At 42.0% G+C, this 22,891-nt stretch overlaps 2 protein-coding genes across 5 annotated transcripts in view; one reads left to right on the forward strand and one right to left on the reverse strand.

Annotated features, from left to right (window-relative positions):
- The first annotated feature begins 121 nt into the window (after window positions 1-121).
- Window positions 122-8,527, forward strand: MNS1 (meiosis specific nuclear structural 1). The gene is made up of 9 exons (XM_075431298.1): window positions 122-325; window positions 409-563; window positions 1,098-1,200; window positions 2,060-2,289; window positions 3,021-3,237; window positions 3,331-3,438; window positions 4,961-5,218; window positions 6,481-6,606; window positions 8,217-8,527. Exons 1-9 carry the CDS (start codon window positions 122-124, stop codon window positions 8,313-8,315), a joined length of 1,500 nt encoding a protein of 499 aa, XP_075287413.1. The 3' UTR covers window positions 8,316-8,527.
- Window positions 8,528-8,571: 44 nt separating this feature from the next.
- Window positions 8,572-22,891, reverse strand: part of TEX9 (testis expressed 9) — a 33,050-nt gene continuing 18,730 nt past the window's right edge. For all 4 annotated transcript variants that reach the window (XM_075431416.1, XM_075431413.1, XM_075431415.1 and 1 more), the window contains 4 exons: window positions 18,587-18,760; window positions 14,255-14,389; window positions 13,681-13,815; window positions 8,572-9,903 (listed from right to left, as the gene is read on the reverse strand). In XM_075431416.1, the coding sequence (XP_075287531.1) occupies window positions 9,826-9,903; window positions 13,681-13,815; window positions 14,255-14,389; window positions 18,587-18,760 (522 nt within the window). In that variant the 3' untranslated portion in view covers window positions 8,572-9,825. The remainder of the gene's footprint in view (window positions 9,904-13,680; window positions 13,816-14,254; window positions 14,390-18,586; window positions 18,761-22,891) is intronic.

Raw genomic sequence — 22,891 nt, forward strand, 5'->3', positions numbered from 1 at the left:
CCCCAGGGAGGCCGCGAACCCGCCTGGGGCCCGCCCGCTCCGCCTCCCGCTCTCGGCCAATCAGAGCGGCGGGCTCCCGGAAGTTACGCCCCTTCCCCGCCCTCCCGCGCCGCTCGTTGCCATGGCAGCGCAGCGGCGGGCGGGCGCGATGGTGAGCGGGGGCCGGCGGTGGGGAGCGGGGCCTGGCCTGCGGCTGCCCGCCGCACTGCCGCGCTCTTGTCGCCCGCAGGCGGAGGAGGCGGAGGAGCGCGGCGGGCGGAGGCGGGCCGCCAGGCTGCGGGCCGCGCTGGAGCGGGAGCGGCGGCTGGAGGAGGCCGTGCTGCGGGTGAGGGCCGGGGCCGGGGGGCGGCGAGGCTGTGGCGCGGGGGAGCCCCTCCCAGCGCCGCCTTCCAGTCCTCCCGCCGGTGAGGGCCGCGCCCGGCGGAGGAGCGGGCTGACGGGACCGGTGGCCGCGGGCAGGCGGAGGAGCGCGGCGACCGGAGGGAGGCGCGGGCGGAGCGGCCGGCGGCGGAGCCGGTCCGGCTGGCGGACCAGAAGGCGCGGCAGCGCGCGCGGGAGAGCAGGTGAGGCCGGGGGGGCGGGGCCCGCGCCCGCGTGAGCCTCCGGCGCCGCCTCCGTTGGGTTGGTCTCGCGAGGCGAGGGCGGTGCGCGGGGGCGGGCCTGGGCCGGCGCGGCCCGGCAGGGTGGGGCAGGGGAGTTTGAGAGCAAGGTGCGGCAGCCAGGTGACCGCAAGCGCAGCTGGTCCGCAGGAGCAGAGCGCTCCGCCGCGCCGGATGCGGGGCCGCGGCGCACCTTTATCGATGGGTGCGCGCAGAGGCGTCTGTGAGCAGCCGCGTTCCCGCACCCGCGCGGCGTTGTACAGGCAGCTGAGCGCAAAGCTGTGGCCGGCGTGTGCACAAGGTTAGGTAACTCGTGGTTTAAAACAGGCTCCGTTTTCTGCTCTTTTGCCAGAGCAAGACTTTTTGTTTAAAATGGAGATTTTCCTTGAAAAATCATTTTTTAAACTGTATTTAAATAGTGATGGAAATTTCAGTTTTTCTCCACAGGTGCCTACTTCCTTGTAAGAGGGTAACTTTTTGTTTTGCTTTCCCCCCTAGTCTTGAACTTCAAGAGTTAGAAAAAAAGCTGAAATCCGCTTATGTGACTAAAGAGCGAGCTGCGCAGATTGCTGAGAAAGAAGCTGTCCAGCGTGAGGAAATGGTAACGGCCTTCGCCACGCACCCCAGCACCCGCGCACTGTGACTCTGAATGGGTTGGGCTGAAAATTCGTCCCTTGAAGGTGGCTTTTTCATCCAAAGTACTGCTAGGTTTAGGCTTTCAGTCTGTATTGAAAATATGTTTTGTGTTATGGAGGACTAATTAGCCGGTAATAACCAGCCATAAGAAGGGTGCTTACTTTGCCAGTGCAATCAAAGCAGCAGTGAATTAAGCTGTATGAATGGATACAGCTTTTATTTTACTGGTTTTGTAATATTTATCTAACTTGAAGCTATGATAGGCTTTGTACAGTGAGTGCTTACTGTGGCGAGTCCTTACCTTAGAAGCAGATTGTTGAAAAAGTTGTTACTATTACTAAACATGTATCTGAATAACTTCAGGAAGAATTGTGAACTTTTTACTTATGCGTAGAATAATACTGGTGATCAGGCAGATGATTCTGATCATGTTCACATTTTGTACAAAATTCAGTTTACACAAATTGCGGCAAAGACAGTGCATTTAGTGAGGCAGTTCTCCATGGTTAAATTTCAGTCATTACGCTGACGCGAGCTGGTTTCACTCATGCCGAACGCGCTGCTGTGTCTTCCTTCAATGCGTGGCCTCCTTGAAGTGTTGTTAGTTCTCCTCAAGTTGTTTAGATGTTGAGCGTTCTCCTTGAGGCTTCTACTTACTGAATTAAGCTATTAAGCATGTTAAGGCACTGCATTTGTAGATTGATGTAGGAAACATTCCATTTTTGTAATGCGGTATAATTCCTCCTTCCGCTGTGTGATTTTTCACTACAAGTTGTATTTGGGGGAGTAAAAAAGGAATCTTGCATTGCTTTTTCCCCCTATAGAAACGTGAGGCTGAAATAGCCCAACAGATGAAGGAAGAGTATGAAAGGGTAATAAAAGAAGAAAGTTCTGCAGAACTGAGGCGGAACAAGGAGAAAATAATGTATCAGCAAGAACTGGAGAAACAGCTTGAGGAACGAGAGAGGAAGAAGAAGGATGCTTACGCAGAGTTTCTGAGAGAGAAAGTCATGATTGATGAAATTGTAAGAAAGATCTATGAGGAGGACCAAATGTTAGTTACTTTGAATTTTTATTAATTTAAAACAAAACAACTCACGTAATTCTGTATAGGAAACTAATTTGCATATATTTGTTTCGTAGACTAAGGCCCGTTTTAGTTTTCAGTGGTCATATTTTACTAACAAGAGACTGACTTGCATGGATTTTGCTGTGTAAACATCAAAATGTTCTTGTTGTTCCAGTCGATCTCGCGTCCTTGTTCCCCAAATATGCAATCCAGCTTGTTCCCAGGAGTGCCTCTGTTGGGCCCATCATGCTGGGAGTGACTGCATATTGCAGATTTCTGCCTCGCCTCATGCTCCCGCCTCTTCATGGGACATGTTGTGTGCCTGTCTTATGGACTGGGACAGGAAAGGAGGTTTCTGAGGGCGCGGGGCAGAACAGTTTAGTATAAATAATGTTTAGGAAATTCTGGTGCCATCGGGCTTCCCTCTCCGCTCCTCTCTGTTTTGATGGAGTGTGTGTAAAATGGAGTAATAGTGAGTACCTGTGCATACAGTCTGTCCCCCTCAAGGAAGGTGTTAGACATGAGGTACCCTTTTTGGGGCAATTCGTCAATAAGTATTTTCAATTTAGGTATCTCGTTTCCAGCTGAATGGGTAAGGAGAGTCGTTGAAATCTTAGTCTCTGGAATATATTGTTAATGATGAGCATATGGTCCGTTTAGTGGTACTCTGCAGTACGTTAAAACACGATTTAAACTTTTTTTTCCATTTTCTACAGGGAAAAACAACTGAAGTTAGATAAAATGAGAGCAACTCAGACGTATATTGAAGAATTTAAGAAAGAACAAGCTATCTGGAAGAGAGAGAAACAGGAAGAGATGGAAGAAGAAAACAGGAAAATTATGGAGTTTGCCAACATTCAGCAACAAAGAGAAGAAGACTGGATGGCTAAAGTTCAAGATGCTGAGGAGAAAAAACAAAGACTTCAAAGCATGGTATAAAAAATAGAAATTGTAGAAAAAATTATTGTATTATTACTTATTGTACGTTCTTGTCTTTCATTTAGAAATCTTTCCTTCTTGTAATAGATTGTCCAAAATCTGGAAAGAGAACAACAGAAGTGTGAAGAACTGGAACAAATCCGCCAAGAGCTGTATCTGGAGGAACACGCGGAGACGGAAAGGAAGAAGGAGATGGTAAGCGCTGGCAGGTAGATGAAGCAGCACCTGCGTGTTGGGGTGGGCGGGGAATATTTCACTTTCCCTGGACTTCTCCTGCAGGTACATGCATGGATATTTTGGTACTGGTCAGATACCAGGGTTTTTATGTCATCTGCATGTTTGTGTCGTATGTGTGTTATGTGAACCTGTGCATAAACTGTTCAGGGAGAATGCAAGTGGAGAGGAGCACTGCAACTTTGCCATAATTCCTGCCAAACATTCAGGCTAGCAGAGCTGGTGTGGATGAAACTTCTGTAAAGTAGAAATAGTAGCGTATCTGCAGGAAAACATGTAATTGATGGAGCCCTTGTAGCTATTGGTAGACCAATCTAATTTAAGCAGACCAGATAGGAAAATTTAAAGAGAAAGTTAAACCATTTTGAATCGCTGACCCAGAAAATAAGTAATAAAGTGAATGCAGGGGACATTGTTTGACATAGTCTTCCTCTGTCCCTTCGCTTCTCCTGATGTGTGTTTGATGGGGCAGCGTGCCTCCAAGTCTTCGGATATTGGCGCTGGGGTTATGGTGCTGAGAGAACATTTAGTGACCGTGTATCCCGCGTGCGATTCCTTCTGCATCCGCAGGCGCTCTTCAGGGGCCAAGTAACTCCCGCAGCCACAACTTTCCCTCTTGTCAGTGCTGGCAGGGTGCTCGTGGGCTGGGCTGGGTTGGGGGTTTTGTCACACTTTGGGTTTGCCAAGTCTGTAGTGTTACCTGTGACTTTGGGATGTTTTTGAGGGGCTCCTAGAGCCCTTTTTGGTCTGTGAGCTGTCTCAGAGCAAAGAGCTTAATTCTGTCATGGGTTTAGGTGTATTAAATAAATTTGAATTGTTTTCAGTTCTGTTCTGGCACAAAGTGTCCATTTCCAACACTATCTCCTAAATGTTCTTAGTCAGACAAGCAGTTTGTGTATTAACTTAGTTTTTGGAGGGAAAATTCTGTCCTTGGAGTTTCCTTTGCCATTCCTAATGTATTTATGTTTTAATTTCAACCAGGAAGACAACTGAAGGTTTTGAATACCTTTATGCTCCCCTTTATACATTTATTTATCCCCTGAAGGAGAATGCCAATAACCTTGCAGTTCAGGTGTAATTAACTGCTTGCTTTTTGCACGTCCATCTGCTGTTTCCTCTGGGCCTGCCCACACCCTGTCGTATCGTGGCTATGGGTGACAAACAAAACGTAACAGAGGCTGAGATAACGTAACACTGCTATTTTCAGAGGGTTGTTCAGGACGACTGTCTTCTTGATTCACTTCACGCCAGTGGGAAATAATCATCTCCTTTTGGTTTGGACTTAATTTTGAGCATCTTGAGACATTTACCAATCTGGTTAATACTGAAGAGCACTGTCAGATGTTTGCTCCCGTTATTTAGGCTAGAAGATAACAGCTACGCTAAATTTATTCCAAGATACATTGAGTAGCTTGGCTGATAACGATCAAAATTTTCCAAAGTATGTTCAGTAATACAGCATTTTATTAAATTTCCTTTATAGGCAGAAATTGAAAAGAGAATAAGGCAGCGCCTAGACTTAAGGCAAACATATGAAGAGCAACTTGCTTTGAAGAAGGTGGTACGACAAGCTATGCAAGAGGAGGAAGAAGCCTTCAGACAACAGATGTTGGCCAAGTTTGCAGAGGATGACCGCGTGGAACAGATGAACGCTCAGAAGCGAAGAATGAAACAGCTTGAGTACAGACGGGCTGTGGATAAACTCCTTGAAGACCGTCGCAAACAGTTTATTGCAGATAAAGTAAGAGTTTTTGCATTCGCCTTTGGTTTGAGCCAAAGTGTTTTGATGTGAGAATGCTTCTGCTACCCTGCGTGACGAGGCTATGGCTACTAGGGAAAGGTGACAGGGGCACGGCAGAGAAACGTGCAGTGGGGACACAGGCCTTTGTTTTGGTTTGCTGACAGAAAAAAGGTCTTTTTAAAGCTGACCTTTTTTGTAGCTGAAGAGGTTAGCGTCAGCAACATGCCTAGACCCCTGTATACCCAGCAAGCTCTGCAGGTATCTCCTCAGGAGCCAGGGGTTCTGTGACACGGCTGTTGGCCAGTGCAGCATCGCTGATCAGCAGCGCTGATGATGATGTGAGAGAAGGGCAAGTCCTAGCCTTGGTTTCAGATCAAGTCTCTCAAATTATCATCTGAGGAAGAAAAGGCATAAACTGAAAACAGGTCCTGGAATCTTATACTGTAGCTTTCAGACCTGTTTATTATAGAGTAAAAACCACATGTGTGATGTGAATTGCAATTTGTAGTCATCAGCATGAGAATACGTGCCGATTTCTGCTTTTCCTGGATTAGAACGGTAGGGCAGGAACAGACTACCTTGACTGGGAGCCATCAAGGAACCAGAGCTTGGCACGTAACTACCTTTAAAAGGGCTTCTAGGATGAGACCAAACACTTACGTAGCAGGATAGCCTCGCGTCTTGCCAGTCAGTATTCTGTGAGATTTTTTTCTAGTTACCAAACATGTATTGTTTAAGCAGTGCGTTGTGGTTTTTTATTATGCACTTTTCCATCCTTTTCAAATGAATTTCCTGTGACCAGGAGTTGGTAAGTGGAAGTTCAAGATTTACTCCACTAAAAAATGTTCTCTTCATTTGTTTCCACCAATACCCACCATAGTATGTTCGCAGAGCTGCGAGGGGACCTAATATATACTTACAAATACCTGAAGGGTGGGTGTTAGGAGGATGGGGCCAAGCTCTTTTCAGTGGTGCCCAGTGACAGGACAAGGGGCAATGGGCACAAACTGAGGCACAGGAAGTTCCGTCTGAACATGAGGAAGAACGACTTCCCTCTGAGGGTGACGGAGCACTGGAACAGGCTGCCCAGGGAGGTTGTGGAGTCTCCTCTGGAGATATTCAAGACCCGCCTGGACAAGGTCCTGTGCAGCCTGCTGTAGGTGACCCGGCTTTGGCAGGGGGGTTGGCCTAGATGACCCACAGAGGTCCCTTCCAACCCCTACTATTCTGTGATTCTGTGAAAACTTGCTTGTTTATTGTAGGAGCGTGAACTTGAAGAAAGATGGTTAGAGGAGAGAAGAGAAGAGAGCATCCGTGCCATTGTTGAAGAAGAGAGACAGAAACTCCTGAAAGAGCATGCGTCGAGATTATTGGGTTATCTTCCCCGAGTAAGTGAATTGTATTTTAAATGCTTTAAATGTTTGTCCTGTAAACCAGTTTGCTCTTGGGTGGTCGAAGTTGTAGGACTGTGTGAATTCCTGCAGTCATTGCATGTCCTTATGGTGTCAGCTCCCCTGTGCTCACCTTTTCCTTTTTTCGAGTTGGGAAGCAATTTATAAAAATATTCTTTCTGTATCAGGGTCTTTGGGCTCCACTGTGGCATTGGTGCCATGTACAGAACTTGCTGAAAGCTTCCACAGCGCTTTGCACATCCAGTTTTTGGAATATAGAATGTTCTAAAGCAGGGTTTTTCTAGCCTGAAAGGGGTCCACCAGATTTCTCAGTTGGGGTTTTGGGAGCAATTTCTTAGTGTTGGCTGTCTTCTGTTACCAGGGAAACAAGGGCTCGTCTCTGTTGTGGTGCAATAAACCGCAGGGCTTACAGAAGCCTTTCAAAGTGCGCCTCGTTCATCTTTGTGTTTTCAGAAGTTAAAAAGATGGAAGCAATTATTGCAAAAGGAATAAACTACGATTTATTTTGTGTTATACTTCGTCATCAGAAAGATCACCTGATGGTGCACAAATGAACAGAGAGCTGCTTCAGGGGTGTAAAAACGCATTTACAGTAGGGAGGGAATTACCCAGCTATTTAAAGAATTTCTTTATTTGGCAATACTGGAAAACATTGTAAATATAGTGGAGTATAATTTTTATTCAAATATTAATATGCTAATTTGGTGCATGAGTTTGTAAAATTTAGAGTGAGTTACTTTCTAATGTAGATTTAATTAAAGGATAACTCAAATTGGTGATATTTTGAGAGAGTTTTCTGGTTTGAATTTAGAGTTGTATGAAGTCTTGGCTATTTCAGCATGCCCAAGGCTCACACCTGAGCCATGGTATTGATGTCCTGCTTTGTTCTTTTCTCTGCTTCAACACCGTGTCTGAATCGTGTGGTCATGTGTCGTGTTACTTCACTCAAAATGGTGAACTACCTAATTCTGAAGTCTCCAATATAAATGTAATTTGTAGGGTTTTTTTTCTAAATGCCGCAAGGTGTGTTCTGTGGCCCATACACATTTTTAGCCCTAAAATCAATTTAGAATTAGAGATTGAGATTTGAGTTCCCCTGCTTCCCTCCCCAAAACAGAGTTTCTGATTAAGTTGTTCAGTATCAGCTGATTTCCCAAACAGTTTCTTTGTACTGGCTCATTTCACAACGAAAGATGGGGACAGAGCCCCCCAGCCAGTGCCTCTTTGCAATGCAGCTGCTTGATTGTACTAAACCTGCATCCGCGCTGTGCTGACTGCAATCACTTTTACTGAGAAGAGAATGCGGGTGAATGTTGCCTTTTGCACAGTGCTGAAGTAGGAATCTTTACGGGGTTCTCATCGTGGCTTGCGTGAAGAACAAAAGAGCGATTCTAGGCTAGCAGCAAGTGCGCCAACTTGAAACTCACCTATTGACATTTTGTGACGGTTTTCAGGGCTGTTTGTTGGAAAGGTGACACCGGTACTGTGGATACCAGCTATCACATCCACAGAAAACTTCGGAGATCCATAATAATCTCCCTACTTTGTTTTACCTTTCAATGCATGTTTCTTTCCCCTTATTGCAGGGAGTACTCAAAGGCGAAGATGACATTAAGATGCTCGGAGAGGAGTTTAGATTGGCTTATCAGAAGAGAGAAGGTAACGCATTTTCTGGAGAGAGCTGAAATTTCCCCCGTCTCATCTCCTGGTTGGCCACCAGGTGTCATCTGGTTTCTAATGCAAATACTCACTTGCTGTTAGCAGTGAGCAACTCCTTTTTAATATCATTAAAAGTCTCCATTTTAAGACTGGAGGTCTCGACTGATGAGCAGCTGGTTTTATTTAAGTGTATGTTGTACTTGCATTTTTCATCAATAAACTGTTGCAGATCTCTCAATTCTCAGTCAGTGACACAGCAATGTTAAAAACGCTTTCTCCAGCAACTCTGCAGAAACCTAAGCTAGCGTAAATTCATGTGTGTTTCAGTAGGGACTAGAAGATTCTCTTAACGCACTATTTCTGATTTTATTTTAAAGATTTATCTGCACTGGCATTACACTACTAAAATACTGATCTAAATGCAGTTTGTCTCCTCTCGGAGGGGTCCGTCCGAGTTACTTGTTTCGCTGTTAGTACATGTTACTTTGCTGGTCAGATCTAAGCACAGACATTTTCCCATTTTGTAGTCAGAATCACCATTATACCTTTCTTTCAGTGTATAAACTTACTATTTATGGGCTGTGCTCCTATTCAATTACTCCAAGGGAGGAATCCCTTGAAACAGCTGAGGTTTGACAGAGGTTCACACTAGCCACATCGGCTTTTATTGCTCCTGTTCGTTAACGTACACATGGTACGCTGAGCTCATCTACACTCAAACTTTTATCTAGTTCTTGACTTTAATGATGACATAATGAAATCTTTATGGATGCAGTGCTTGTAGAGCACCTGTGGGTATGGAGCCATCCCTCCTGACTGTATCCCAAAGCAGCAGCTGCTGGCCACGGAAGCGTTCAGTATTTTCACTGTGACCAAAGTACCAATTTTACACACTAGAACTACACCAGACTGTGGAGTCTGTCTGGGTAATGAGGGGCTCGTCTCATGTATGTTTTTGCCAGTCGGGCTGTAAGATGTAACAGCTAAAACACGTTATGATCATTTCTATAAAAGAGCCATTGGTGCTTAAATGAGATGCCAGGACAACTAGCTTTGAGGGGAGATCTGTTGCAGAGAACAGCCAAGGTCAATTGTGTTTTAAAAAGGACGTGTCATTTTCTGCTCAGCTGGATCACTGGTTAATTTATTTCTGTTGCAACAAGGAGCTTTCTGAGACTGAACCCTGCCTTCTTTGGACGGAAATTACCTTAGATAAGGTATAGTTTTAAGTGCTAAAACAAACTGCTAACGAAGTTCACTTGTTGGAATATTCCTTGCACAGTCTGTGCGTCTGCCCTCACTACAGAATGGAGGGTTTGGCCTGGAACTTCAGCAGAAAGGTGTATTGCATATGATGCCACAACACAAGCTAGCAGGCTTATACAAGTGAAACAATCAGACATAAGCAAAACCAGCAAAATCAAGTCACTGGAACATACAGTTAATAACTACTATTATTAACAAGCATTCATATACAGTGCCAGAATAATGTACCATCTGACTTGTATTTCGAACAGGAGTTGTTTTTTTATGGAATCAATAATTTCCCCACTCGAGAGCCTTCATGAATTCCTCTTCAGTAAAAGAAAGCATCTTAGCAGCTTCAATGTGCATCTAAAAAAAAAAAAGTCAGGAGCAGAGATTAAAGTAGTGCGAAGGACCAGTACAAAATCCTGTGTAAGTGGGACAGCTGACAGGGGCTTCAGATCTACCACTCTGTTTTTATTGTACTATAGTCTTGATGGATGGTCACCTGTTCAAGCTGAAGCATTCAGAAGAAAATTCACATTTTCTGCAAAAATTTATAGTGTAGGGATAACGTGATAAATTTTTTGCTAAACATTGCAACTTCAGCTCTAGTAAAACAGGACCAATCGCTTTTCTTAGTTCCTTATATTGTTTTAAAAATGTCTCCGTTTTAATGAGGCATGGAAATCACTGCAAACCTGACAGCTCCTGTGACTCTGAAGAACACGTCTAAGCAAGCTGGTATGCGTGCTTTCAAGCTGATCAATATCCAGCTTCACTTTAAAGGTACTACAACAGCATCCATAAGATTCAGCATGCTAGCGCTTCTAATGTGTGTGATGTAATGTTAAATGAAGATTTTCACAAAATAATATGACACCATTAAAAATTAACAATCAGCATAAAACAAAGAATAACTGTACTACGCTTTAACGAGAAATGCCTGGAGCTGACCACTGGTAGCTGTGTTGCCGCGTACCACACCAGACATCTGTGGCCCCTTACAGCACATACACACACCCCCTCCCCACGTGTAGCTACGTGTGTTTAAAAATCATACAGTAGTCTGAATTTGTACTTCCACTACACAGGATATATAGCACGTTACTTTAAATAGAACACTGGAAGGAACAAACAAATATTTAACTTATAACGAGTCTATTTTCTGTTCAAATAATGCAATCGCTTGGGAAAAGGTCATCAAGATCATCGATGTTTGATGAGAAAACCTGTACTGAATGGTCAGTGTGTTTGCACAGAACTGCCACTCAAAAAGGCGCAGCAGCCGGAAAGCCCCAAAAGCTCCCTGGGTTCCAGCTGATGTCACAGCAAAGGTCCCAGCTCTGCCACACATCCTCATCGCCACACCGGGGTATAATCTCTTTACCTATCATCATTCAGCATGGTAAGGGTCCGGCTAAATCGTTCTTACTGCAAATTTTAATAAAATCAGATTTTCCCCATTCACTCAACAAAAGGCTGGTGTGAAGCTGACTGGAAGTTCTTCAGGGGATTACGTACAGTGCGCACACGTGAGCGCTAGCTGCCCTGCCCCCGCGCCTCCTGCCTGCAGTTAGGAAGGGCAGGGTTACTGCCGTTCTCTTTTCAGGTCCTCCCAGCCATAGTCTCTTCCGAAAGGACGACTAACAGCATCCTTCTTCTGTGAGTAAATACATTTTTTGTAAGAAAAGGTAAGTGGCTTTCTTGATTATCTGCAATTCTGATACAGTATTTGTAATTTTTAGAAAATATGTTTAATGAAGTTTTGTGAAGTTTATCTGAGACTGTGGTTTTGATTCACAGTCAAATAGGAATACTGCTCTTTGACACCCATTTCAGTGAATCCACGTTCCAGAGGACAATGAGCTACCTCGTGCATAGAGTATATTCTGAGTGAATGCTGCAGTTTTTTCATTCTCAAAATACACTTGAAGAGCTAGGAAGGCCTGCCAAAGGCTACGCTAGCACTGTTTCTGTGGCATCAATCTGTCAGGATCCCCTCTGCTTCCTGTTACTGCCAGAAAAACGGTCTTCCACTGGAAATGCACAAGCAGCCCCAGTTCCTCTTACTCCAGTTACCAGTCCTCCTTTGTCCTGTACTGGAGAGGTATTCCACATTGAAGGGTGTGTTTCCATACTGCAATTCCCAACTCCTAGGATAAGTATGTATATTTTGTTACATCGAGTTGCCACTTCATGCAGAACTGTTCTTCCTCTATCAGGGCTCAACAGCTTCAAGAGCGTTTACAAAATGTCTGGTGATCACTGCACCACTCGGAGGGTAAATCAAATGTTCTATTTCCTTATCTCAAAGGCTGGCCCTTCTAAGGTGCTTCTGCTCAACAAGTGACCACGCATTGCTTGCTTGAGCTCTCCTACAGCTTTGGTTTGAGAGTGCGGAAATAAGCGCATTAACTCCATCCCGCAATGAGTCACATCAGATGCAGCAGGGCAAGCCATCAGAGCTGAACCACTCTGTGATGTTCCGTCCTACCACGGCTACTGTGAAGCCCATCGCTCTGCGTGTGTCTTCTGCAGCCTCAGAAGGAAAACCGATACAAATGATAGCATGCAATCCCAGGATTTGGTAAGTGAAAGGTGTGATGGAACTGTAAGGCCTAAATGCATCAGTCAGGGGGAGATTGTTTGATTTTCGCAACATCTGTTAGTACACACTCCTCTCACTTTAATTTGCTTTCGTGTAAGCTCACAGGTTCTTTCAATTTGTACCGTCAAAGCTCACGTGCCAGCTCTATGCTGAAAACGTGTTTTGAGAAAGATAAGGTATCTACCTGTGGTGAATGACTTCACGGACCCCAATCTTGTACTCGATCAGAATCCTTTTATTGCTCAAGTGAATACCTTATATACTAATACAATAGTTACTAGAGCAAATCAGCTTTGGATTTGTGGCTTTGCGAATGCCAGTTCACAGTTGCTGTCTTCCAGGATCTTTTGCAGCTGGATGTGTGAAAACAGCTTATCTCCTGAGAACAGAGAAGGGAGGCGCAGGACGCGCTGATCTTTCAGGGTCATGAGACAGTGCTGTTCTGTCTCAAATTATACGGTTTCCCACATCTACCCACCACAGTGTCCAACATTTCTGTTTCCAAGTCTCTCCTTTTTGGGACATCAATATAGCTCTATCAAATACAATAGTTAAGTACATTTTTGGCTATATTCTAGCTGAAGTATTAATCCACTTTTCGCTGCAACACCTTCCTATGAAAGCTGTATCACTAATTGTTCAGCATGAATTGTCAGCAAGTATTTACTGCCTACCGTCTATGCAATTTCAGCTTCAGCTGCTAAAGCGCCTGGAGGGCAGCAGCCCCTGCCCTCCTGGGTGTGCCCTCCGGGAGACGAATGGAGGGAGATCCCAAACGGATGCACACGCAAATGGCTTTCAGCGTAAGGCTAGCTGCAAGGGCAGCCTGGATGAGAACAGCTGTGCTTCGTTGTGTATGATTCAAAGCACGCGTGATATTCCAGGAATTAGAACAGGATGGAGATAACTCCCCTCCTGCAATCCAGTGAATTCACACCTAGGACAAGTAATTTTTGCCTGACACACAAGGAGAGCTGCATCTGGGCAGAAACGTGCATGTGTAAAACACCTCAGGATATAAATAAAAAGAAACGATGTTAGTAGAGAAGGACACGCTCTGAGAACCCAGGAAGAATGCAGGTCTCAACTGTAGGGGCTCGCTCCTGAGAGGGCACGCTGTTATCGCTGCTGATACCACAAGTGAAACACTGGGGGGAAAAGCTAAAATAAAAGATTTCCCATGCTAAAATGGGTTCTACTGACACAGCACCCAAGGGAGCTGCTGTTGTTACCGGAACAGTATTTGTTCTTGAACAAACAGATACTCTCAGTCCTAAAGCTTGTCAGTAGTAATCCTTCACCATGACAGAGTGTGCTCCAAGTTCAGAATGGAGTCAATTCAAAAGATCAGCCTTTGCTATAAAGCAAAACCTTAGCAGTACACACTAGTAAAAGTGAGGCTGCGGCTCCCTTGCACTGGGACATCCTGCTCCTGCGGCTCTAGTTACATGATCACCTTACGTTCACCTTACGTGACAACAGACACGTTTAGCTAGAGGTGCTTAACTGAAATGCCACAGTGCTCTGGTCCTTACCTTTTGTCTCTTTAAAATATCAATTAACTTCAACTGCTTTTTAAAACCTATCATTAGCTCTCCTTTTTGTTTCTGCAATTTCTTGTTCTCTGTTTTCAGTTCTTCAATTGTTTTGAGTTCTTGGCTGGCTGCATCCTACCATGGGAAGAAAAAGAGAACTGTATTATTTGTGAAAGCCATACTTTAACCAATGGCATTACATAACAAAATGACAAACAGTAGCTACATGTGATGTTTCTGAAAAGAAACATTCCCACATCAAAACTTAGAAAAGAAAAACTCAGCCACAGTTTGCCTGTGTACGTATTAGGTGTGAATGTGTACGTTTCCCTTTTTCTAAACACAAATGGGGAAAATCTCAAAGGCTGTAACTTCATTCTGTGTATCTGTTCCTCCTGCACAGTTCGCAGTAGTGTCATCCGAGATAACTTAAGTCCTTTGGTGACCTGCTCTAAATTAATTTGGGGACTGTCTGTAAGATTCACACCACTTCCAAAGCTGATCAAGCCTTTTGTCTCATTCTAGCATTACTGAGTGATTACCGGTTGGAACTTGTTTTGCTAAGCCACCGTACCTTGTTACTTTGCTTCAGTTTGTTCAGCTCCACTTTATACTTTTCTGCTTCTTCCAGGGCCCTGTTTAAGCGAACCTCTGTTGCACTCTGACTGGCTGTGGCCTGCTTTTGTACATGCTTTAGATTCTCCAATTCCTATTTAAGAAGCAAAGGATAAAAACGAACATTATGAATAATGGTATTTTAATGACTCCCATATAGACAACATATTTACAGCAAGGCTTACCCTTGAAAACTTGAGTCTGTGGACTTCTTTGGCCTGCAGATAGAATCTGTCTCAAAGAGCATCAATTCCACCATTAAAACACGCCCTTCTCATTTGAAATCTTGAAAAGGGATCTTCCTCATCTTTGTTTTAAACTTCTCTTAGCGTAATTCTGGGGCTGATCATGTAAGACCACAGGATTGACTGAAACACCTTCTTCTCAGTCAGAAAAAGAGAAAAAAATGTCCACTCTGTGGCAGATGTTGGAATGGCAGGTAGTATTCGCAGCTGCTCCTGCCCACCAGTTCCTTCTACCTCTTTTCCCCAGAGACTACCACATGTAATTACCAACAAAAAGTTAACAAAAAGTTAAAACAGGCTACTGAAGATGGCTGAGGGCTGTAACTGTCTCATCTAGCAGAAAACAGTTCATCAAGTGTTTATGGCAACCATTAAAACGGTTCCCTCTTACCTCTGATGATAGTATTTCATAGTGCTGTAAGTGGGACAGGAGAAAAAGAGACAGAATAATGAGATTCAAGATCAGGGAATACAGACAGAAGACAAAGTAGAAGAAATAAACTTTTCCGTCAGAAAGAGCACATCTTGCCGTATGTGAAAAAGAACTACACTGTTTTTTTAAAAGATAATCATATTTTTAGTAATGGGCATAGAAAGATTCTTTTAACCAAGTCGGGGTAGAGGCTTGTCATTAACCTTTTACCCTCAGACTGCCTTATTTCTGAGTAATTGTTCTATTTATTTCCTCAATTCCACACCAGCTTTTGTGGTGGTCACTTCTCCAAGAAATACCTACTAATTGACAAGTGTATGCAGCAAAGACGTTATGGCAAAGGGTATTTCTGGGAAGCTTTGAATCTTCTCCAAAATGGATGAAGAACACAGGAGAGTAAGATGCATCTCACTAATCCTCTGAAATTCTGTGGGTGAATGTGTCTCTTCCAAAAATTCACAAAAACAAATGTTGCTTCAACATTTTTATTTTGTTGCTAACCTGTCCATCTGATTGATGAAAAGGCGAGGGGTAAAAGCCTGGCTGGTGGGGCAGCAGAGGCCCTCCCTGGCACACGCGCACGTGCATCGTCAGGGAACGCAAACTCGTTTGCTGGAAACTGACCCCTGTGTTTCCACGGAGAACGAGCTGCACAGCATGCAAACCTCTTCGTCTCGTATCGAGGGAGCTGTGAATAGGGTCAACTAAATATTTTGTGGTATGTATTTCATTTTGCATTAATATGAAAAGCTTTGGCATATAGCCTTTCAAGCATTAAATGACAAAAAAAATACTCTGCATGCAATGCAAATTATGTATCAGCGAATCATATAATTTCGTGAAAGAATTCTAATAATTCTTTTAGGGCTTTCTGACATTTACTGTCATCCATAGTACCTTATCAAGGATTTTTTTGCAAGTCATCCTGTGAAGGTATCTTGTTAAATATATTAGACTCCAAGTTTTTATTCTTAAAAATGTCTAAGTATTTTATTTTGTAAGTAGGCAAGGTTTCTGCCAGTCTTCAATATTTTAAGTAAAAGCTGGATTAATTTTCTCATATAATGTTTCTTTAAGAGGGGGAAAAAACAACTGTGTTGTAAAACTGCATCCCATTTCAATCTCTGGATTTTCTCCACTGTTCTGCAATGGCTGAGGCACTTGAGTATCAGTAGTGGGGCTGATACCAGAGAGCTCGTCCTCCCAGTAGCAAGCATACACAGCACTTCCATCTTTAGAAAGCTCAGCAACACCTGTTCACCCCCAAAAACATTCAAGAGATAACGTTTGCTTAACATCAAGCCCTTCTTCAAGGGAAATTATACAATCCCTGCACAAATCCTTAAGAGGAATTAGAGCACAACTTTGGTGTTTCCTTGACCTTTATCCAACATTACAGCTAGATTGAATTAACAAGTGAGAGAGAACCCAGAGGAAGGAATGTTCTTGTAGACAGGTGGTGAAAAAAGACAGGAGTGGTGATATCATTTATTGGCTCAACTAAATGGAAAAAAAGAGGAATGCTGGAAAGAAGAGGATGGAAATTTTGGGGAGCATCAGAATTCACCTGCCACCTGAGGTGGGTTTTCCATCAGAAATGCTCACAGAGACCAAACACCAAAACAATGAAATGTAAAAATAACAAACTAATTACTATGTTTCAGGTAAATTGTGAACACTAGGTAAGAATCTTTGCCTAGGCACGAACAAAAAAGTATCTGGGGGATTAGTGACATTGCATAAATTGATGAAAATCTAAGGAAGCTTGGGAAAGCATGTATCGTGACTTAAGTCTTCTATCATGTATATTGCAACAGAAATCACAACAGCAGCAATAAAAACCCAAAAATCAGAGGTCACATTTGTGCTCTCTCAACTATACAGAAACCTTTCTCTAGACTGAAAATATGAGTTTTGAGAGGTTAGCGGCACAGCAGCACAAATTCATGCCTGTGTTCACAGGACTTTTCTTTTAAACATATGTCTAGAATTAATCTACATTAATTACATAGTGTTGACTAATACTTCATACCTAAAGAGAAAACCAGTTTTTAGATTGCTAAGTCCATGAGAGATTTAAGCAATTACTGCAAAATGGTTTTTAAATGCATGGTTTTGGCAGTTAGATCATTTTTTACATCAGAAGAAATACGTACAATAACTTCTGAATTAGCAGAGAACAATTCATTACATATACCTGCCTTTTTGGCCTTCTCATTATTTTAAAGAACTACCACAATTTGTCATGATCATGTCTGATCAGTAACCTTGTTAAATTCTAGAAAACACAATCTGTTAAGAATAATTGAAAGAACTGAGAATGGCAGGTCCACAGCAAAGACAAGTGAGGAAAGCGCCCATATTTTGGATATGGTAGCTGTACAGCAGAAGTGAATAAACTTTTCATCACACCAGACATCTCCTAAACACTGGGATAAACTTTCTGTGACTGTGTACAAGACCAGCACAGACTGTCTAAGGAAATTATGGAAATTGCCATCACAGAAAGCTCTAAGTACAGGTTAAACAAACTTATGTCCAGGATGGTTTGCATATAATCTATCCTGTCCTGGTTTAAGAGAATGGGCTAAATGACTTTTTAAGTCTTTTAGCCCTATTTGCTGTGAGCCGATGAGTAGTATGAGTACTACTATTGAACATTTTTCCTGACAGAATCAACAACCCGGGTACTTATTTGACGGAACTTAAAACCTCCAAGCATCTGCACAAAAGGAGCACACAAACTGAGAACATTTTGCTTTTAAAATGCCAGAACTACTAACATTAAGATGAAAGCATGCCTATATGCCTATGGAACTACAAATGAGACTTGGTTAGGCTGAGTTGTGTTGTTTTCCTCATATTTTGAAGTGAAACATTCTCCTGGTTATATTACATGTACTACACAATACTATATGTATTACATGATTTTGAAGTCAACCCCTCTAGCTCTGAGTAATTAAAGAAAAACACATGCTGCTCTTAGATTAAGTTCCAAACAAAGCAAGCTGTGTATGGAGGCCATCTGCTACAACTAGGCACATATATAGTTTTGCATATGTGGCCTACAGCAGGAGCCAGGTTAATTTTGATTCATCCAAATTGGAGCGGCTGGTTTTCAAACAGTCCATTTTCAAGAACAAAGACGCATCCTTTCCTCTACCTGCAGAAGATACTAATATAAGCTGCAGGTGGTTTTCTCCAAATGTTACAACAAAACACTTATTACCAGAAGTGTTTTTTAACAATCATAATTAAAACCAGAAAAATAAAATTTCTCCATATTTTTCAAATTTCCTTTGTGAATTTGACAGCAGTTTCTGAAAAGGTTGTTTTGTCTCTTGCGGGTCTTTTACACAAGAGTTTAATTTTAAAATACAGAAATATATGATTGTAGAAGCAGAAGAAAAGCAATTAGCAAAATACATTATTTCTTCCTTTAAAAAAAGTGATCAGACCATTTAAAAATACAGTTTCTAAAACTACTGTCAGAGATTTGAAACACTAATGGGAGCATTGGATATGAATCTATCAAACTAGGCTACAGAGGGTGATTTGATGTGTCGGGCTCTTTTCCCTTTCATGAGATAAGTGAGACTAATATCTGCAGTACCTTTTGTAGCGCAATGACCTCTTGTTGTAACCCTTCACTTTTTTTGTTTGCTTCTTGTGATAATATTTTGTACTTTTCATTCTGAGAGTGTTGCATACTGATAGTTCGTTGCAGTCTGGTGTTTTCTTCTTCAGTATCTCTAAGCCGAGATTTTAAATTCTGATTTTCATCATCCTGTTTGACAGTAATTAGCAAAAAACAACAACTAAATTATTGCAGGGAAGCAGCAGGATAATGCAGTAGTAATGTTTTGTAAATAAAAGGCAGTGAAAGTATACATATTGTAGATATGGAGATAACAATTTCTAAAAATTATATTATTTTTAAATTTTTACTTCCTACATGATGGATTTCACAACAATTTTAAGAAAGGAAACAACTAAGACAAACCAAGAAAACAAAACACCAATTTACCAGGACAATACTTCAAAAAACAGTAATGCTTTTCTCAATTAATTTTCTGCAGTCTTTTACTTGGAACTGTCTTGTAGCAGTACATAAAACATTTAATTTCTCATAGTTTAAAGGTTTTAAGAACCAACTATCAAAATATTATAGAATAATATGAATAACAGTGGCACACAGATATTTTGTGACATTTTGGTGAGAATAGCTAAATGCACAGATTGGGAAAAATTCCAGGAAAAAGGAGAGAATGTAATTACTGGTAAATCAATCCATTATGTTTTAGTAGATTAGCTGGTTTTGACTTAAAAGCAAGCTAATGATCCAGGATACATCAAGTATTCAAATTCAAGATTCTCTTAACATCAAGTGAATCCTATATTAGCTTCATGACCTACTGGCAATTACATCTCACATTAAGCATCGTAATTTCAAGGCATTTCTCTTTTATAACCTTTTAAGCATTATAAGTGAATACTAATGTAGGTTATTTCAGAGATACATTATGCCTTTTATTTCTTTAAGTGAAAGAAATCAAGGCACATAGAGGAATGGAGTTTCTATGAAAACAAGTCTTTCTCTCCTGTTCGTTCAGCCACTAGGAATGTATGCTTCTCACCTGGGAAATGTGCTTCACCCTAGGTTTCATGTGACCACACGCACCTCAGAAACTCCCATTTCTTTATGTTTAAAACAGATTTACTGCTTCCTTCTAATAATTGGACTGCGAATTAGAACAAAACCCAGAATCTATCTCAAGGCTTTGCTAATATGAAATTTTTGTGACCTTCTGAATGTAATAAAGTTATTTTCACACCAGAGAAACTGGTACCCAAAATTATACATTTATATACAGAGTGCTATGGGAGCAGGACAAGAATAGGTACAAGGTTGTCTTGCATCATCTGCTATAGTAACTGAATTCTGTAGTATTTTTGGCATGGAATGATGAAGTTCAATAGCTACTCACAAAATGGTATTTGATTTGAAAATGAAAATGTGTTTAAAATCTAATGTAACAGCTTTCTTCTGATCATGGCATAAAAGTATTGAAAGGCAGAAGAAACTGTATTGACAAAAATGAAATAAAGTCTAAAATACAGATATAAAATATCAAAATCTAATTCCTTCTAACGATTTTATCCAGGTGCCTATCTCAAAAAACTTACGTAATCTCACCCTGCTCCTTAACTCTAAATTAAAAGCTTGAGAGAAAACATATAGGTGGTTTGCCATATGTTCTGAATGTCATCATCACATTTGGGCCTCGGGAATAGGTTGAAAAAGGCATTCTGAAGTTAAAAGACCACAACTAAGAATAATCTAATTGTGCAAAACGGAAAGTTAGTTCAAAAGCCTTGCTTGATTAGAAATGCATGAAAATGAGGTGATCCCTCTGGCAGACAGACACAAATATTTAATGTTTTATAGTTCAAGAGATGTTTGAACATCACCTGAAAACACATTGCCAGACAGTGCAGCTCATAAAACTCACTTGTAATACAGGCTAACAGTAAAACATCAGTGCAGCTTCACACTGCCTTCACTTCAGTCTGATCTGCCCAAATATGTAATTCCAAATACAGTCCTTCACAGCAAGTGTCATCTTAAGAATGGAGAAAGCTTCATTTCTGTTTTGATTACAATACTCTACTTAAAGTGGATCACAGATCAGCGGTTTCTATACTACACTTTTTTCCACCAACGACACCCAAAGCAACTGACTAAACTTCTCAAGCTTTTTTATTTCTCATTTTGCTTTAAACATCCCTCTCTTCCCATCGCCCAGCTCTGGACACCACTGTACTGGACTGCTACCGTATCCTCCTCCTCCTCCTTCTCAGTGATAACTGTAAATGTAACAAATGTAACATGTAGGGGATGTTATCATTTCAGGTTGTCAGAAACAAGTCTTGGTTCTTTGTGAATATTAGGACGGTTGCAAGACAAGGGACTCCTGAATAATCCCTTTAGGCGCCTGGGCCTTGGGAGAACAGGTATGCAAACTACAGAGATAAGGAGGCTGCAGGATAATCTGAAGACCCCTGCCGAGAGACGCCAAACAAACATGTGCGATGGACATTACCATATATTAATGAATTCTCGGAAAAGGCATTACTATGATAAACATTTCTTGGAAATGTAATGAATATGTATGTTAACATAGCATAAATACCTAGTAACTGTGTCTCTTCGGTGCACACGTTTGGAGGAGAGATCCCCCGTGTGCCCGGCGCCGTAATAAAGAATACCTGCTTAATAGTCTGCTGACTATTGAGTCTTCAATTCCGGCTTTTCACGGCATCATTTCTGGCACCCCAGATGGGACCCGCTCTGCTCGGCTGCAGGACCTGCTGAGAACAGGACTCCCTAGGGTACCCTCGGGATTTCCCGGAGGGACTCCTCGCCTCACTCGGATCACTGCGGGAGCAGACAAGGACCATCTAAACGAGTAAAGGTATTCTTTTTTTTTTTACTTTCTTTCTCTGTTTTGGTATGTGAGACCGGTCATTTGGAGAGTTCTCGTAAGTCGTAGGAGACGTCCTACGCTGAGCGCTGTACACCAGGCTACTAGTGCCTGAGGGTGTACATCTTGGTACGTTGGTGCAGGCACGGGTTAAGCTTTGTACTTCTGTAATAACGTACTTTTGGTAATTGTGCGTTGGTACAAGCATGGGTTAAGCTTTGTACTTCTGTAATAACGTACATTCGGTATGGTACGCTTAGGAAACCCGCTTAAGTTGTACTTCTGGCTATACGGATTTGTTGGTATTGAACTCGGATATCGGATATCTCGGATACTGGCTTGTTAACATACCCATCAGGCATCGTAAAACCAAAAAAAAAAAAAAAAAAAAACACCACCAAAAAAACCCACCTTGCACGGTGAACCTCTTTTCTTGTGACCAGAATATTAATTGTGACATTTTTGGAACGTGGTCAGAGCGGGACAGAAGGGGACGACAGATTAAAATTGTTAAGATAAAGACTAACAGAGGTACAGAATCAACAAAGTAAAATGGGGGACAGGAAAGCAGTGGTATTTTAAAGAAAAGCCCCTTAGGATGTATTCTAGCACATTGGAAAGCTTGTGTGACTGTGTATGAAGCCTCTGTGTGAAAACCAAGTAAGTCAAAAAAAAAAAAAAAAAGAGAAAAAAGAAAAAAAAACACCACGTACGTTTGGTATGTTCTGCTGATTTCCGGTTTTTGACTTGGGACTGTTATATTTGAACTCTGAGTCTTCGGGGCCGTGGTTTATGATTTCTTAAGTATCAGTGCAGGGTCTTCACGCGGGGGGGATTTTGAGAGCCTCTCCCAGGATCTAGACGGCAATGTTGGGAAAAGTAGGGGGAGACCGCTCACTCAACAACATCTTAATAATGTATGGGGTTTGGTTTGCTTAAAGAAAATCGGCATGATTTAGGAATTGAGTTGGGAATTTGGGGATTGGTTTTAAAATACAAGTTGGTATATATTGTGGGGTTACAAGTTCTCCAGTTATTTGGCATTGATCGATCATTTTGGGACTCTGGTTTTGGGGTATGTATTAAATATACTGTATATATTATTTTGAAAGAGCTCTATGTATATAAACATGTTAACTGAAGTGGTTTGCCTGTATATACTGTTGTACTTAGGTGATACAGTTTGTAAACAGAAGGATTTTAAAAGATCGCTTCTAGGTTGTGTGTGTGTGTGTGTGTGTTGTGTTAACCGATTGGTGGAGAAGTTGAGAAGTTATTTTATTGTAACATGAGCTTCGGAGGGAGGTGATCCCCTCACAAGGAAACAATTAATTGAATTATGATATGTTCTTAGAATTGATGCAGTTTTGTGGACAATTAAAAAGTATAGGAGATGAAAAGTTTAACGTGGTATTGAAAAAAAACAAAAAAAA

The sequence above is a fragment of the Opisthocomus hoazin genome, chromosome 10 (assembly GCF_030867145.1).
Source record: "Opisthocomus hoazin isolate bOpiHoa1 chromosome 10, bOpiHoa1.hap1, whole genome shotgun sequence".
Taxonomy (NCBI): Eukaryota; Metazoa; Chordata; class Aves; order Opisthocomiformes; family Opisthocomidae; genus Opisthocomus; species Opisthocomus hoazin.